The sequence below is a fragment of the Choristoneura fumiferana genome, chromosome 12, assembly GCF_025370935.1.
Source record: "Choristoneura fumiferana chromosome 12, NRCan_CFum_1, whole genome shotgun sequence".
Taxonomy (NCBI): domain Eukaryota; kingdom Metazoa; phylum Arthropoda; class Insecta; order Lepidoptera; family Tortricidae; genus Choristoneura; species Choristoneura fumiferana.
In genome coordinates, this window is record NC_133483.1 from 7,345,739 (window position 1) to 7,361,561 (window position 15,823).

A 15,823-nucleotide genomic window follows, 5' to 3' on the forward strand; every position below is an offset into this window, starting at 1 on the left:
ATGTTTATTTTACGATAGCAAAAATAACATTAATGCATTCAATATTCTACTTTCCATTTTACTTTATCATACGATAAAGTGATGAAATCTAAGCACAGGTAAAAATACAGTGTTCGTTACTTTACTCGTATTGTCATCGGATGTGATCAGTGCGTTTTCTCGTGTTATTGTTGCTGTTGACGTTATTTGTTAAATTTGTTGAGTTAGACTTTTTATTTGTTAATTTTGTTTTGTTTGGTCGTGTTTTTGTTGTTTTGTTTGATTAAACATGGACTCTGAGCAGCCAAGTACTTCGTCGCATAGACGACGCAGCGAAGAAATACTTTCGCCTCGGAAAAAACGGAAACGTCAACCTCTTAGCAAAGCCGAGAAGTGTATGGTTGTAAAACTTACTTAGAATGAAATTGAAACTTAAACATCAACATCTATAAAAAGTCGAAATATCTCGAAAACGGTCGCATTTTTATTAGACCTATTTTACCTTTTCTAGAATGTCCTAAGTGCCCTACATTTAAGTACATCATGGATCCGTTCATATCTTAATATTTTACGACATACATACATTGGTACCTACAAAATCTTTCGGTGATAACCGGTTGCGGCACATCACTATTTATGAGACGCAAAAAACAGGTAACACATAAAACGTCATTTTAGTATCTCGAATTCTGGGACAGACCATAGTTATGTCACTACTCGTATAACTACTTTTTTAAATTTTAAAAGTTGATAGATATGCCGACTAAAATCAGACCATGTTATCCATACCTTCTTATCCAAATAAATAATTTTATATTCAAGAAGGTTTCAATACCTGTAGATTACTCTTTGAATTATTCAAATCGGACATTCCATTCAAAAGATATTACGGAATTAAAAATATCAATCTAACCAAAAAAAAACATTTAAGTACTATATGTTAGTAAAAGTCTTGGTGGCCGAATGGTTTGACCTATGGCCTCTCAAGCAGAGGATTGTGGGTTCAAACCCCGGCTCGCACCTCCGAGTTTTTCTAAATTCATATTCGAATTTACATTTGAAATTTACCACGAGCTTTACGGCGAAGGAAAACATCGTGAGGAAACCTGCACAAACCTGCGAAGCAAATCAGTGGTGCGTGTGAAATTCCCAATCCCGCGTGGGAACTACAGCCCAAGCCCTCTCATTCTGAGAGGAGGCTTGTGCCCAGCAGTGGAACGTTTATAGGCTGGGATGATGATGACTATACGTTGACGCGCCCCGGCTTCGCGCAGGTCGGGTCTCATCATCATCCCAGCCTATATACGTCCCACTGCTGGGCACAGGCCTCCTCTCAGAACAAGAGGGCTTGGGCTATAGTTCCCACGCGGGCCCAGTGCGGATTGGGAACTTCACACGCACCATTGAATTGCTTCGCAGGTTTGTGCAGGTTTCCTCACGATGTTTTCCTTCACCGCAAAGCTCGTGGTAAATTTCAAATGTAATTCCGCACTTGAATTTGGAAAAACTCAGAGGTGCGAGCCGGGGTTTGAACCCACGACCCTCTGTTTGAGAGGCGATAGGTCAAACCACTAGGCCACCACGGCTTTTATAATAATTTTTAGGTCGGGTCTAGTTTTTGGGAAATGGAGCTGAAAAATGTGTGAAGTGCCCTTGATTACAGACCTTTTTAGAGTTCTGTGCCCAAAGGGTAATAAAAACGGGACCCTATTACTAAGACTCCACTGTCCGTCTGTCTGTCCGTCATTAGGCTGTATCTCATGAACCGTGATAGTTAGACAGTTGAAATTTTCACAGATGATCTATTTCCGCTATAACAACGAATACTAAAAAAGAATAAAATAAATATTTAAGGGGGCTCCCATACAGCAAACGTGGTTTTTTTGCTGTTTCTCCTCGATATGATATCGGCAACAGGTACTTGCTTGAAATATTCACAGAATATTTATTTGTATATTCATTCACTTTAAAAATAAATAATTAAATTAAAACAAAATAAAATATATAAGGGGGGCTCCCATACAGCAAGCGTGGCTATTTTTTTGCCCTTTTTTGCTAATGTCTAATGTTGTATAGATATGGAAATTTACGGAACCCTTCGTGCGGGAGTCCGACTCGCACTTGGCCGTTTTCATATGTTTTTTTGCCCGTGCGAAACCGGGGCGGGTCGCTAGTATACCATAAATCGATAAGGTTAATAATAAGGCAAATGTGTCCAACAAACCATGGTAAGTTTTTACTGGAAAGGAAAACCATCAAATTATTTTTATTGATTACAAGAATAAAACAAGAGAAAACTGGCTTCTATAAGTACCTAGCTGGTAATTACTTGCTTGCAAAGGTGACATTTGTATGCTTCCCTTGTCTGTAAAAATATTTCTGTACCTTGATAAGCGTGTGCGTGCCATTCGTTAGAACTCTGTCGCAGTAAGTATTTACCGTGCTTATAAAAAAATAACAAGAATAGCATACGTTTCCTGCGACAGGGTTCCACCGAGTGTCACATACTAACTTGTCAATCGAAATTATTGTACTACAATAATTACGAATGAAACGAGAAACAATATGTAATATTAATTGTTTTTTTTGTGTAGCTCGCCGCCAGGGCAGGGTCGTGACAAGCGCGTTTCGTTCCACGAGCGCGCGCAGGCCGCGCCCGCGCCTGCGCCCGCCGCCGCGCCGCCCGCGCCGCCCGCCAGCTCGCCGCCACCGCTCGACCCGCCCGCCAACGAGGACCCTGACGTTAGTACACACACATACTTTACTAACATTACCTTTCTCAAACGCAACATACATTTAGAATTACTAATTTCTCACGAATAAAAAAAAAACCTGGTCACTGGTCCACATGATCGACCTTGTTAAAATAACGTAAAAACGTCGAGGTAGCTTGTATGTGACGCAGATCTATAAGATACGACAAATATTGGAGCCGATCTCTAGTAGTATTGCTTGTATGTTATTTTGAACTTCAACTGAATAATCAAAAATATTTAATTGTTAGTGAAAAAAGCAAAGCGATAATTATGTCAGATTTGCGTTAGATTCATTTTCTTGCTGAGTACCACGGACACTGTCGTAAAATTCACTCGTATATCGAGAGAGGAATGCAGCTATAGTATGATTTTGTGAACTGCAGCGGTTCCTGGAGGAAGCGGAGAGCATGCTGGGGGCGTCGCCGGCCGCCGCGCCCACGCACACGCCCGGCGTCATCGGCGCGCAGGAGGTTTACCGGTAACACCATTTATCATTTTGTTAATATACTTTAGTAGCCAACGTGAACACAGTCGACTGTAGAACCGTGGTTACGTATAACACACTCATTTTACCCTCACGTGAGGTGTAGTAGCTTTTCAATAATTATTTTAACGTAGCGCATTATTCATGCAAATATGAAAGAAAATGAAGATTCAGTAAAATCGTTTGACCCTAATTCTGCTTGGTTAAATCAATTTATCAGAATCGTTATTTCCTAGTAGCAAAATTTCCATTTGCGTTTTTTTGTTGCATCGACCCGAAGCGCCAAAAGCACACAGAAGTAGGAGCTCCGCGGAAGTGGAGCTCCGTGATGTGAAGCTCCGTCGGCACTGTTTCAATGTCGATAAAAATTAGGACAAAACACGATTGTGAAAATTAGCTTCAGTAAAAAAACCATAGTGAGAAAAAAGCATTTGGGGAAAAACGCGAATGGAAATTATGCTACAGGCTACGAACAAATTTGTTCGTAGGCTCAGGTAAATAATGATTTTGGGAAAACATCTAACCAGCCCATAATTCATTAATTATGTTAATTGATTGGTGGTATGGGTTTGTCAACTTCCCAATGAATCGTGAGGTCCGTTTGTCAACTTTGACATTTGTGTTACGTTTGTTTGGTTACATAACTAAATAAGCCAATCGCAAGCGAGACTAACGTGAAACGGTCCTCTCGATACTAACGCCATCTAACGATATTTCTCCTGTCAAGAAACCCTTTATTGTATTATGATGATGATGATGATGATGCGATAGGGACCCGCGCGCGCGCCGGCTGGCCGAGAAGCAGCAGGCGGCTGCGAGCGCCGCGCCCGTGCCCGAGCACCTCTCCTTCAAGGACAAGATGAAGATGTTCGCGCTCGAGGCCGGCGACCCCAACACGCCCAAGGATAAGGTTATACGCACGCTTACATACCACATCTTATATTTTACTAATATGCCCATAGAAAAACGAAAATATAAACTAACTTCAACGATGTTATACATGTGTGTGTGTGTATGTACACTTTATTAAAAAAAAATACAAACGTTGAGATACATGTACAAATGTAATGGTTTTATTTAGGTTTACAAATTCTATTAGTCAACAAAAATACTATGTACACTAACAAGGAGTTTAAACTTCGACAATAATATTTTCTGGCTAATGGTAGCATTATATTTATCTTAACACTAATATATAATCTCTAAGTTGTGTTGCTTTTTTAACATCAATAGGGAATATTATTTACTGAAATTTTCTCCCATCAGTGCAGCACTACCACAAAACCGTAAACAGTTTTTTGGTGCCATAATATCGTATTATTTCAATGAAATTATTGGAAATATAGCTCTATCGTTACCTACTATCCATTTAAAATATCATGTTATTTTGTTATCCTACTAATATTATAAATGCGAAAGTTTGTGAGTGAGTGAGTGAGTGAGTGAGTGAGTGAGTGAGTATGTTTGTTACTCTTTCACGCTGAAACGGCTGGACGGATTTGGATGAAATTTGGTATGTAGATAGCTGAACATCTGGAATAAAACATAGGCTACTTTTTATCCCGATATTCCCACGGGATAGGGATAAAATCTCGAAATATCAACCGCTGGGCTTAGAGTCATGAAATTTGATAAGTAGGTAGCTGGACGTTTGAAATAACACATAGGCTACTTTTTATCCCACGGGATAGGGATAAAATCTTGAAAAAACAACCGCAGGGCTTAGAGCCTTGAAATTTAGTATGTAGGTAGCTGGACCTCTGGAATACCACATAGGCTACTTTTTATCCCGATATTCCCCCGGAATAGGGATAAAATCTTGAAATAATAACCGCTGGGCTTAGAGTCATGAAATTTGATACGTAGGTAACTAGACGTCTGGAATAACACGTAAGGGACTTTTTGACTCGATATTCCCACGGGATACCTAGAGATAAAATCTCGAAATAACAACCACTGGGCTTAGAGCCATGAATTTTGGTATGTAGGTAGCTGGACCTCTGGAATAACACACAGGCTAATTTTTATCCCGATATTCCCACGGGATAGGGATTAAATCTTGAAATAATAACCGCTGGGCTTAGAGTCATGAAATTTGGTATGTAGGAAGCTGGATGTCTAGAAAAACACAAAGACGACTTTTTGACCCGATATTACCACGGGATACCTAGGAATAAAATGTCGAAATAACAACCGCTAGGCTTAGAGGCATGAAATTTGGATGTAGGTAGCCGTATGTCTGGAATAACACGTAAGTACGCTTCTTTTATCCCCATATTCCCACGGGATAGTTTTGTAACTAAGGGACCCCATACATCCCCGTATTATTATTATTATTATTTTGTATTTTTTTCTTTAATTGTATTGTTGTGTTTTTAAATAGTTTACGCGTGCGAAGCCGCGGGTAAAAGCTAGTAATAAATAAATCCTACTAATACTACTTTACTACTAATATTATAAATGTGAAAGTTTGTGAGTGAGTGAGTGAGTATGTTTGTTACTTCTTCACGCTGAAACGGCTGGACAGATTTGGATTAAATTTGGCGAAAAGCTAGTTTATAACCTGGATTAAAACATAGGATACTTTTTTATCCCGGTATTCCCACGGGATAGGGATAAAATCTCGAAATAACAACCTCTGGGCTTAGAGTCATGAAATTTGGTATGTAGGTAGTTGGACGTTTGGAATAACAGATAAGTGACTTTTTGACCCGATATTCCCACGGGATACCTAGGGATAAAATCTTGAAATAAAAACCGCAGGGCTTAGAGCCATGAAATTTGGTATGTATTTAGCCGGACGTCTGGAATAACACATACGCTACTTTTATCCCGATATTCCCACGGGATAGTTTTGTAACTAAGGGACCCCATACATCCCTGAATTATTATTATTTTGTAATTTTTACTTTAATTGTATTCAGTAGTTTTAAAGTATTTCATTTGTAATTATTTTATTTTGAAAAATGTCTTTTTTATTCGACTGGTTGGCAAACGAGCAAGTGGGTCACCTGATGGTAAGAGATTACCACCGCCCATAGACACCTGCAACACGAGGGGGATTGCAGATGCGTTGCCAACCTAGAGGCCTAAGATGGGATACCTCAAGTGCCAGTAATTTCACCGGCTGTCTTACTCTCCACGCCGAAACACAACAATGCAAGCACTGCTATTTCACGGCAGGATTAGCGAGCAAGATGGTGGTAGCAATCCGGGCGGACCTTGCACAAGGTCCTACCACCTGCAAAACCAAGAAACAACTTTTTGCCAAGTTTCTTGCGGCGCATTCTTCTTGGCAGTGATGGTCTTTCCGAAAGCGCTGGTAGTTTTAAACAATGACGTGTAAAAGTGCCCATTGCGGCCTATTTCCTGAATAAATGATTGGAATTTTGATTTTGAATTTGGATAGGGAACAATTTTGAAATTTCAGCACGGGGTTTAGTCTTGAATTTTGTACAGTTATTCACAACACAACCTCAATGAAGACCATGATATAAATTTTGGAAATTTCCAGGGGAATTTTGTAAAATCCCGAAAATTTCAATTGCAACTACCACACCGAATAGTTTACGCGTGCGAAGCCGCGGTTAAAAGCTAGTGTATCATAATTTCTGTATGTACATATACTCTTTAGTAATGATCTGTCATGGTGACAAAATATAAAGAGAACTGACGTTATCATGGCTTTGCGCTAGTGTCGCCCCCTGCGCAGAGCTTTGCCTAGTAATTAGTACGAAATCTTTGTGTAGCAGTAGATCTGGCATTTAGCACTGTTTTTTTTGATTTCACGTTGGTTTAATTTTTAGCTCTTGCGGTGAAAAAAAATAATATTACTGTACACTATAAACCACATCCACAAGGCAGGTTTCGTTTCGGGTATGGGCTCCGTGAGCTCATTCATTGACACGCGTGGAGCTTTATCTAGGGGTTTACAAAATAATTACAACATGTAAAGGGAGTCACAGTATTAAAAACATTTATCTGGTTTAAACATATTCCATTATTTAATATATTTAGGGGCTGTTTCAACATCCATTGATTAATGTTAACTGACGGTTAAATGTGACGCCGTCTCCGTCTATTCGAACAAAACAAATAGAGACGGCGTCATATTTAACCGTCAGTTAACACTAATCAATGGATGGTGAAGCAGCCCCTTAATCTTTTTAAACTGGTGTCCCATGTACCTTATTCAGCCCTTAAGCCAGAAAATGTAACTCGCATTAATGTTTCAGGTGAAGATATCGCGCGCGCAGCGAGACATCGACGCAGTGCACTGACCGCGCCCGCGCCGCACTCAGGGATAACTCGCAACTCACCTTCGGTTAATAATTCATACCCTCGCTGGAACATTTCAATTCAGTATTAAATAAACAAACGGCCACTTATATTTCTACCAGTACTATTATATACCGGTAGCTCTTCAACCGAGGCCTAGGACCCTAGAATCCCCGTAACACGAACTTGTCCTGATTTTAGTAATAAATGTATCTCATGTTTAATAATCACCCGACCGCGGTTTGCCTTTACCAGGATGCAGCACCAATTTACATATAGGATGTTAGGTACCTTTTTACAAGCGAATATATTTTTATGATAATAAATTTTGATTGTTGTTTACATAACGTCGCCTTAGCAGCTAGTGCAATGATTATTTATATTAAAATACATAAGAAGTACTAGATGTTATTAAAGATTTATACCTAATTACAGATCACAGCAGGTCGATATTCAAGATATCTTATTTAAACGAGCTCAGTCTCGGCCGTGAGCATTCACGAATGAAAATGCTTCATATTTGGCATCTAATGACATATTCGTGTTACATTCACATGAATACTCGCAGTGGAGACCGTACATAAAGTATAGCGCCCCATTCTATTGTTTTGGGGAGGGTAGGGTATACAAGTGTATTAATTCACTTGATGATTCGATCACTGAGACCTACCTTAGTTTTCGGGATCGGTTGGCGTCGGTCTTTGTGATCTGCAAAATTGATGTTTGGTTGAAATATTACCCGACACTGCCTACCTATATATATTTTGATCGAGCACACTGTTTCGTGAAAAAAATCAATGGCACATTCATTATAATTGCTGTCAAGTTCTGATGATTCAATAATTATTGGTGCCATTATTATTATTATTATTATGTGATTTGAATGTAAAATAGAATATAATTCTTTGGTGGACCAATATTCCGTGTCGACGTGGAAGGTGCCTTTTTGTGGACCTTAGTGAACTACTGTAGAATATCCGGCATATCTATTGGCTCCGCCATCTCTATATTTGATAAATTTATCCCTGCCTTCGAAAGAGCTTCGTTACATTCCAAAGAATATATATCTTATAACATTATTACTTTAAGAATCATTCCTAAAAAGTTTTCAACTTATTCACTGCAAAATGTGTATAACACTAATATCGTATACATATGATATATTTAATGTATTAGAGTTTAATTAGCATTCAAATCAAACGAAATTGATCCAGTATCAACTTAATATAAAGCAATAATCGATTGTGAAGCCTTTATTGTATATAATAAAATAAAAATAAGCACATAACTGTGCCAAAGCTGAATACTTATGTGACAAAACTAGGAGCGGACTGACAATCCGTCCGTTCGTAAAGCCAGCTCCCGACTCGAGTCACTGCGCAGCGGCGCCCGCGCCTGCGTGCATTCATCGTCATACCGATTGGTAGCTATCTTTAGGGAAACTAATTGACGCATAGCACCAATTTATTGCGTACTAGTTTTGTAAATATATCGGTAGGGAAGTCCTTATGGTTACGTTAAGGTTTTGTACACCTGTTTGTATATGTAAATGTTTATTTATAGATGATTATATCGAGAGTTTACATATGAAATTAAGGACGCGAGGCCTATTTGGAGTTAGTATTAATTTAGTTCCTGAGAATTCTTTACATATTCTCAGTATTCACCCAACGATAGTCAATTAGCAAGAGATTGAGATTTATTTGTAGAATGGAGTTTTAATTATGATTCGTCTAGACTGTACATAGAATACACTCGAACAAGTAGGTACGTACGGCAGCTCCGATGTATATTGATTTTAAGATTTTTAAATGGAAATAATTATAACACAAATCCATTGTATTGTTATTAACCACAATTATTATACTTCATCTACTTGAGAAAGTAATTAAATAAAAAAATAACATTTACATTGCTGTTTCCTTAATCTCCTCTTAAAATAATTGCGTCTTCCCCGAAGAAAATTGATTTCGCGGACCCTTCAGAATGTTGATTTGAGAGTTTTAATACTATATTAATTTTTAGTTTGATTGATATTAGATGGTTTGATTGATTTTTAGTTTTATTTAAATTAAAAATTATTAAAAAAATATATATGTAGAAACTTCTTTGCTTGTGGCTGTTTACACCTGATTGCCTTGGTTTTAGACGAAGATTTTACTTTATGCCTTTTTGATTTTAATTTATCCAGCCTAAACACGAACTTTACGAGTATGAGAAGTGAAAAATATTTTATTGAATCTGGGGAGTGTTGCCCAAATTATGCCCGAATAAATATAATAATGTGTAAGCTACCCCTTTGGACGCCACATCCGGCAAAACACTACAGCTGAAAATCGTACCATAGACGGCATGTCGGCATTTCGTGGAGCCTATGGAAAGATTTTCAGATTTTTTTATGTCTTGTGGCCGACCGTTCAAAAGTACAATAATTACAAGGGGTTTTGTGAGAAAATACGAATTGATAATTGCAGAAGTTAATTAAAGTATTAAACCGGAAGATGGTGACACAAAATATTAGGTAATTTGTACCAGTATGGCGGTTCTTCAGGGGACTAAGTACGGAATGACAAAAAAGAAAATGATGGTCATAGCGCTGGTACCGGCGGCCCAATCGCGTGGACGTCAATCGAACGTGTCGGATAAATAACTAGTGACGAACGATTTGTTCCACAACAATGCTTGTATTTTCCGATAGTCGATAAAAAAAGATGTAGGCGGTAGCGTAATGCCATACTTCTCCAGTGTGACTTACAGCCCGCCATACCGACGCGAATACATTAATTGAAAAAAAAAAAAAACAATTCAACCATTTGTACCACGCTAATTTGTGCGCAGCTAATCATCGTCGAGTAGCCATCCGACGGTTCTTAATGGCCGCCATACCGCCCCGCCGCAAAGGAGTAAATTTTTTTTTTGCAAAACGATTTGTACCAATTTTTTTTAACAGTTCTTTATAAATAGAAGTCTCATAATGCCATAATACTTGTGGGAGGTGGCGAATGTGTACAATTTTTTTGAAAATTCTAAGATTTGCGGTAAGTATGGCGCCACTTTTACTCTACTAGAAGAAGTATGGCAAATATAGGGGTCACATTGTATCATATCATTTCCAAAAATCCAAATGCCATACTGGTACAAGTCGAAAATATATTATTTTTTATCATCTTGGCTTAAGTCCGACAGTCGTCCGCCCCATGGTTACAATCTGGAATAATTTTTCAAGCATTTATTTAGTTTCACCTGTCCCGTTGTCTGTCTGTCTGTTTGTAATCAAATCTTGCAAGTTAAATTTGACCAACTTCCAGACTTGAAATTTGGAATACTTATGTAAATCGCGTGACAATACAATAATCTAGTAGTGACAACCTGATAATCCAGCCAGGACCGTCTCCGCAGGACGGAACTCTTCAACGGTCAATAGCATCGACTTGAAATTTGGTATGCAAATGTAGTTTGGGTGACAATGCAAGTATAGTCAACAAAAAGTACAGTCAGCAAAAAAAGGTTTAAAATTGAAATTTTTATGGTTAGGTTATTTTAGGTAGAATTACATTCAAACGAACAGAATACAATGATTCGATGATGTAAAAATGTTTTCACCTCAGCACCTCAAACAGGCAGGTTTTGCTATGAGAAATCAGTGAGCAAAATCGCATTTTGCTCACTCCGTTAGACTAAGTAACTTTTTAATTATTATTTTTAAATGCTGAGTACCTACAGGATTGGGTCTACTCACTAAATTCCAAATATTTGGACTTCACTTTGATCTGTCACTTTCACTTCAACACGAAAAAAGCGAGAGATAGGATCAATCAAATGTGTTGATTACAATTACAATCTTAAATTAAATGTATGGTATTAAAAATATATCGATACCTATATAAAAATTACATGACAACGAAATATTTCCAAAAAAAATTCCCGACCTTTTAATAAAGTATGCAACCTCGTTGCACGAAAGCCGCTTCTCTTCATTCCGTAATTAGACCCCTGAAGAACCGCCATACTAGTACAAATGACCTAATATTTTGTGTCGCCATCTCCCGGTCTATATTGGAAATGATAGCAAATTTGTTGACTGCATTTACAGTCACGTCATCATTATATTATAGGAAATATTACATCCGCCCAAGATTCTCAAATCATCAAGAACGGTTCAGCCATATATCGTAGCGCTACCTTCTTGTGATGCTATTTTTACTATCCTCAAATTAGTGACCGGTGCCCACAACCGGTACGATGCGATCTTCGATTTTCGTATCCTACCGTCCCTCTCGCTCTCGTATTAAATAATATAAGCGTCAGCGGGACAGCAAGATACGAAGTTCGAATTTTGCACCTCGTAGTGTAGAGCCTGAATACCGCAGCATGATAATGTTGGAGACAGGATTAATAAACAAATAAAACGATAGTTTATTCAATTAACAGTGTTTATATTTGTTTTGAGGTTAATATTACGTGTGCCATGGTGGCTTTAGGTACCTTAGGGAAAAAGCACTAAAAGACGTCTAAAACATTATAAACATCTTTGTTAACAGTTATTTTATGTTCCAATTTAAACAACTGTTTAAGTTATCTCTATTTACATAGTTATGATGCGACGGCATGCATCGGCTGCGTACAGATCGTGCACATACGAATAGGATTTAGTGATTTGTGCACTACAATTTTAACACATTTTGATTATTAGATATCTTACACGTGCTTTTATGGAAATATCGACCAACAATGGTGCTATCTCGTGCATAACAACTCTTAATTATTTTACTAAAGCATGTTAGTTGTGAAAATAATAATGGAATGGACGGAAAGATTAAGGAATATGAAGTTTTATACAGACCACCTCATTTTTGGCTTTAACTCGGAACAAAAATAAACACCTACTACTGCGAGAAAGATTTATTAAACTTAGTGTAAGATATCTAGAATTCAAATGAAAAGTGCACCCAATGTGTTAATATTTAGAATATTCTACTCTCTTAAATAATTACATGCCCCAATATTCATAAAAAAGTAACATTTGGTTACTGAAAATACGACTTACGATAACAATAACATCTGCGCTTTTCAACGTTTCAAACTTTGAACGCTATTGCCTAGAATAGACTTTTATCAAATCATTTGCACCTATAATATGTTGGCATCGAGTATCGAGGAAGCGACTTCTCAATAGTATAAGTCTTAGGCTACAACAAATTTACAGCTCGTTAACAATTATACTTGTACAGTTAACGTGGATACATAACTTTAAAGCTTGCCACTTACACACAAAAAATATAAAAAAACATATCGACCATATAGAAAAATATAATTCATAGAAATATCACTGAATAAACAATGGATGCTTTTGAAATTTATAATGCTACAAACAAATTATTACTTAGTGGCCGGCGGGAGCCGGCCCGCTAGGCGCTTACAAAAATACCAATGGGCAGCAAACGTCTGCCGCGCTGTCCTGATCATGACCCTATTATTCGAGATTATTAGAGGTTTTTAAGAGGACTTTTAGAAAAATAATCCATTATTTGCTACTTTTTTATATTCGACTACATAATATTATTCTTAAGTTATAATTGCGTAACGTTTAGAAATAAAATATAACGACGCTAGGGGGGTCTAATTTCTTAATTAACATCTGTAACTTCGGCAGCAGTGGTCAGTGTTATGAAAATTTGTAAATATATTTATATATTTAAGAAGAAAATTAAGACTATATCACACGCACATCCGCGCAAACTTGCATACAAATACATATATTTACGTTTATTATATCAACAACAATGGAAGAGTTTTGAGAAGCCCTGTGTTACTACAAATAACAACATTCATAATAAAATAATGAACCACCGGCGTCGCATGGTAAGCAAAAAGTCAGCTTTAATAAGTAGACTCTTGAACTTTTTGGCTCACCTAGACGACTCGATATTGTTGTGGTTAACAACAACTAAATATATCAAATCCGTTTAAGTGTTACTTTGTATAGGTACACAAAAATATATTTCATTTACACACGGAGACGAGTCCGTGGCGCCGCGCCCCTCACGGAGGCGCGCGGCGCCCGCGTACGCAATCCTCAACAACAAAACACTATTCGAATAACAATTTGAACTCAAAATGCATAATATTGGAAGATACATTCGGGAATGCATTTTCAGTTGCGTATCTATAAATTCTTAGTACATATAGATATCAAACTTATAAAAATTGGCTTATCTATAACGTACATTTCATACTTCCTAAATCCATTCACTTACGATTACAATATATCAATAGTATTCGTGGCACTAAATAGATTTAATTACTTGACATTCGTAAGTGCTTTCTAACGTATCTAGATCGTAAAACGGTCCGTAGCGAGCTAGAACGATCGCGCGAGGTCCTCCCGCGTGCGCGAACAGAACAGACGACGAGCGCCGCTCGCTGCGCAACCCCCGGGCTCCGTATCGTCTGTCAAGTTTGTAACTATCGCCACGAGAACAGTCGCGACATTTGTACGTTTTTCATAACTACAACAACTACAACAATTGCAGTTGAACAATGATCATAAATGAACCGTCGCCGAGCTGAACCGCTGCAATCGTTAACGCCGGCACGGGCTACTATTGCACTGGCTACTACGGCGCCGCGGCCGGGTCCACTAATCCTACATTCGCCGGGGAGCTGCGGCGTACCGTTGCGTCATTCTAAGTGTTTCTCTAGTGACTGGGGTGGGGCGCTAGCTGGCGGCGGCGCGGCTCAGGCGGGGGGGAGGCGGGCGCGGGCGCGGGCGCGGGCGGCGTGAAGAACTGTCATTGCGGCGTGTCGCGCGCGGCGCTCCAGCGGTCGAACTCGATGCCCGAGTCCGGGGAGACGCCGTGCGGCGGCGGCGCGCAGCCGCACGCGCCCGCCGCCCCGGGCCGCCGCCGCCACCTCCGACTCACGCACGCCCAACTCCTCCAGCACCTGTAACGCCGCCACATTACACACAAGAACACCGACCATGTTTTAATTACACGAAGTGGATTATAGCGAGGGAGAGGGATTATACTGAGCGTATTAACATTCAATGAAAGGTTATGTAAACCTTGCGTGTAAATTTATTATCGAACCGACTTCCACTGGTTCGACAGATTCGTCATCGCATAAAATAGTGATAAAACAAGGGCTTTCTTTTAGTAAAAAATAGTAGTAGAAAATAACCACGAGCTTTAAGGTGAAGAAAACATCGTGAAAACGCCAAACGAGATGCTAGCATGGTTTCGTTACATTGCTGGGCCGCGAAGCAATCAATTTATAAATAATTAAACATTGGCGGTAATGTACGATTGCACGATAATTCTCGCACCATTTAAACGAAGTCTAAGACGACAGTGTAAGGCCACATGCGCACTATGCGGTTAGCGCGCGGTTTTAGCGTGCCGTCCCTCTTCAATGTATCGCTCGAGAAAGAAACGCCGCGTTTAAACCGCACTATATTTAAGCCGCACAGTGCATGCGTAGATAACAGATAGCGGGTAGCGGGAAGCGGGTGGTTCTCAGGGCAATGACAGTGCAGACCTTACTCAGGCTGGCGCTGCGTTCCCTCAGGCCGAGGTCTTGCTCGAAGGCGTGCAGCTGGCGCATGAAGTGGAAGTTGGGCGCGATGTCTGTCTTGCGCGCGCGCACCAGCTCGAAGGCGTCGCGCAGGCTCAGCCGGTGGCGCTGCATCAGGTACGCCAGCGTCACCGTCACGGAGCGCGACACGCCCGCCACGCAGTGCACCAGCACGCCGCAGCGCGCAGACATCGCCTCCTCTGCAACCACACACCACGACCGTAACCATAACGATACCGCTACAAATATGTCACAGGTCAGAACGGTTGTACAGTCAAGTGTAAAAATATGTATACAACTATTGTTAAATATGAGTAACCATTTAAAACTGCACATAAACTAGAATCATCCTAATGCTCATTAATATGTACACATTGAAGAACTCATAAATATGTATACTACACGTACACTAATTTGTATACATCAACTGTTACATTAACATGTATACGATATAAATAATAACTCATTTATTTCAGACAATTAAATCCATAATTTGTTAGTAACAAGGTTGACTTATAATACTATGTTAGTTAATCATATTCAAATACTAATTCCAAATTATAATTCATTTACAATAACCATTAATAAAATTTAATTAAATTCACTATATAATTCTCATTACTAAATATTAAGCTAAAAAATAAATATTCACATATAGTTGCAAAAATATGTATACAAGAACTATAATTTGGCGTTGATGGACAGAGCGTGTACAGTTCAAGACACTTGCTGTTCCATGGTCCAAAATCAA

At 39.0% G+C, this 15,823-nt stretch overlaps 2 protein-coding genes across 3 annotated transcripts in view; one reads left to right on the top strand and one right to left on the bottom strand.

Moving 5' to 3' along the window:
• Positions 1-9,407, top strand: part of LOC141433200 (afadin-like) — a 123,334-nt gene extending 113,927 nt beyond the window's left edge. The window contains 4 exon segments of the mRNA XM_074095127.1: positions 2,574-2,721; positions 3,119-3,213; positions 3,991-4,129; positions 7,455-9,407. Of these exon segments, the coding sequence (XP_073951228.1) occupies positions 2,574-2,721; positions 3,119-3,213; positions 3,991-4,129; positions 7,455-7,499 (427 nt within the window). The 3' untranslated portion in view covers positions 7,500-9,407.
• A 2,505-nt stretch (positions 9,408-11,912) lies between these two features.
• On the bottom strand, positions 11,913-15,517 carry LOC141433205 (dual specificity protein phosphatase 9-like). Of its 2 annotated transcripts, none has more exons than XM_074095134.1 (2): positions 15,037-15,517; positions 11,913-14,442 (listed from the first exon to the last, which is right to left on the bottom strand). In XM_074095134.1, the coding sequence occupies exons 1-2, from the start codon at positions 15,406-15,408 to the stop codon at positions 14,236-14,238; spliced, it is 579 nt and encodes a 192-aa protein (XP_073951235.1). In that variant the 5' UTR covers positions 15,409-15,517; the 3' UTR covers positions 11,913-14,235. The 2 variants fall into 2 exon arrangements, with proteins under 2 accessions (XP_073951235.1, XP_073951236.1); XM_074095135.1 differs by having other exon boundaries at positions 14,343-14,442; positions 15,042-15,517.
• Positions 15,518-15,823: the final 306 nt, after the last annotated feature.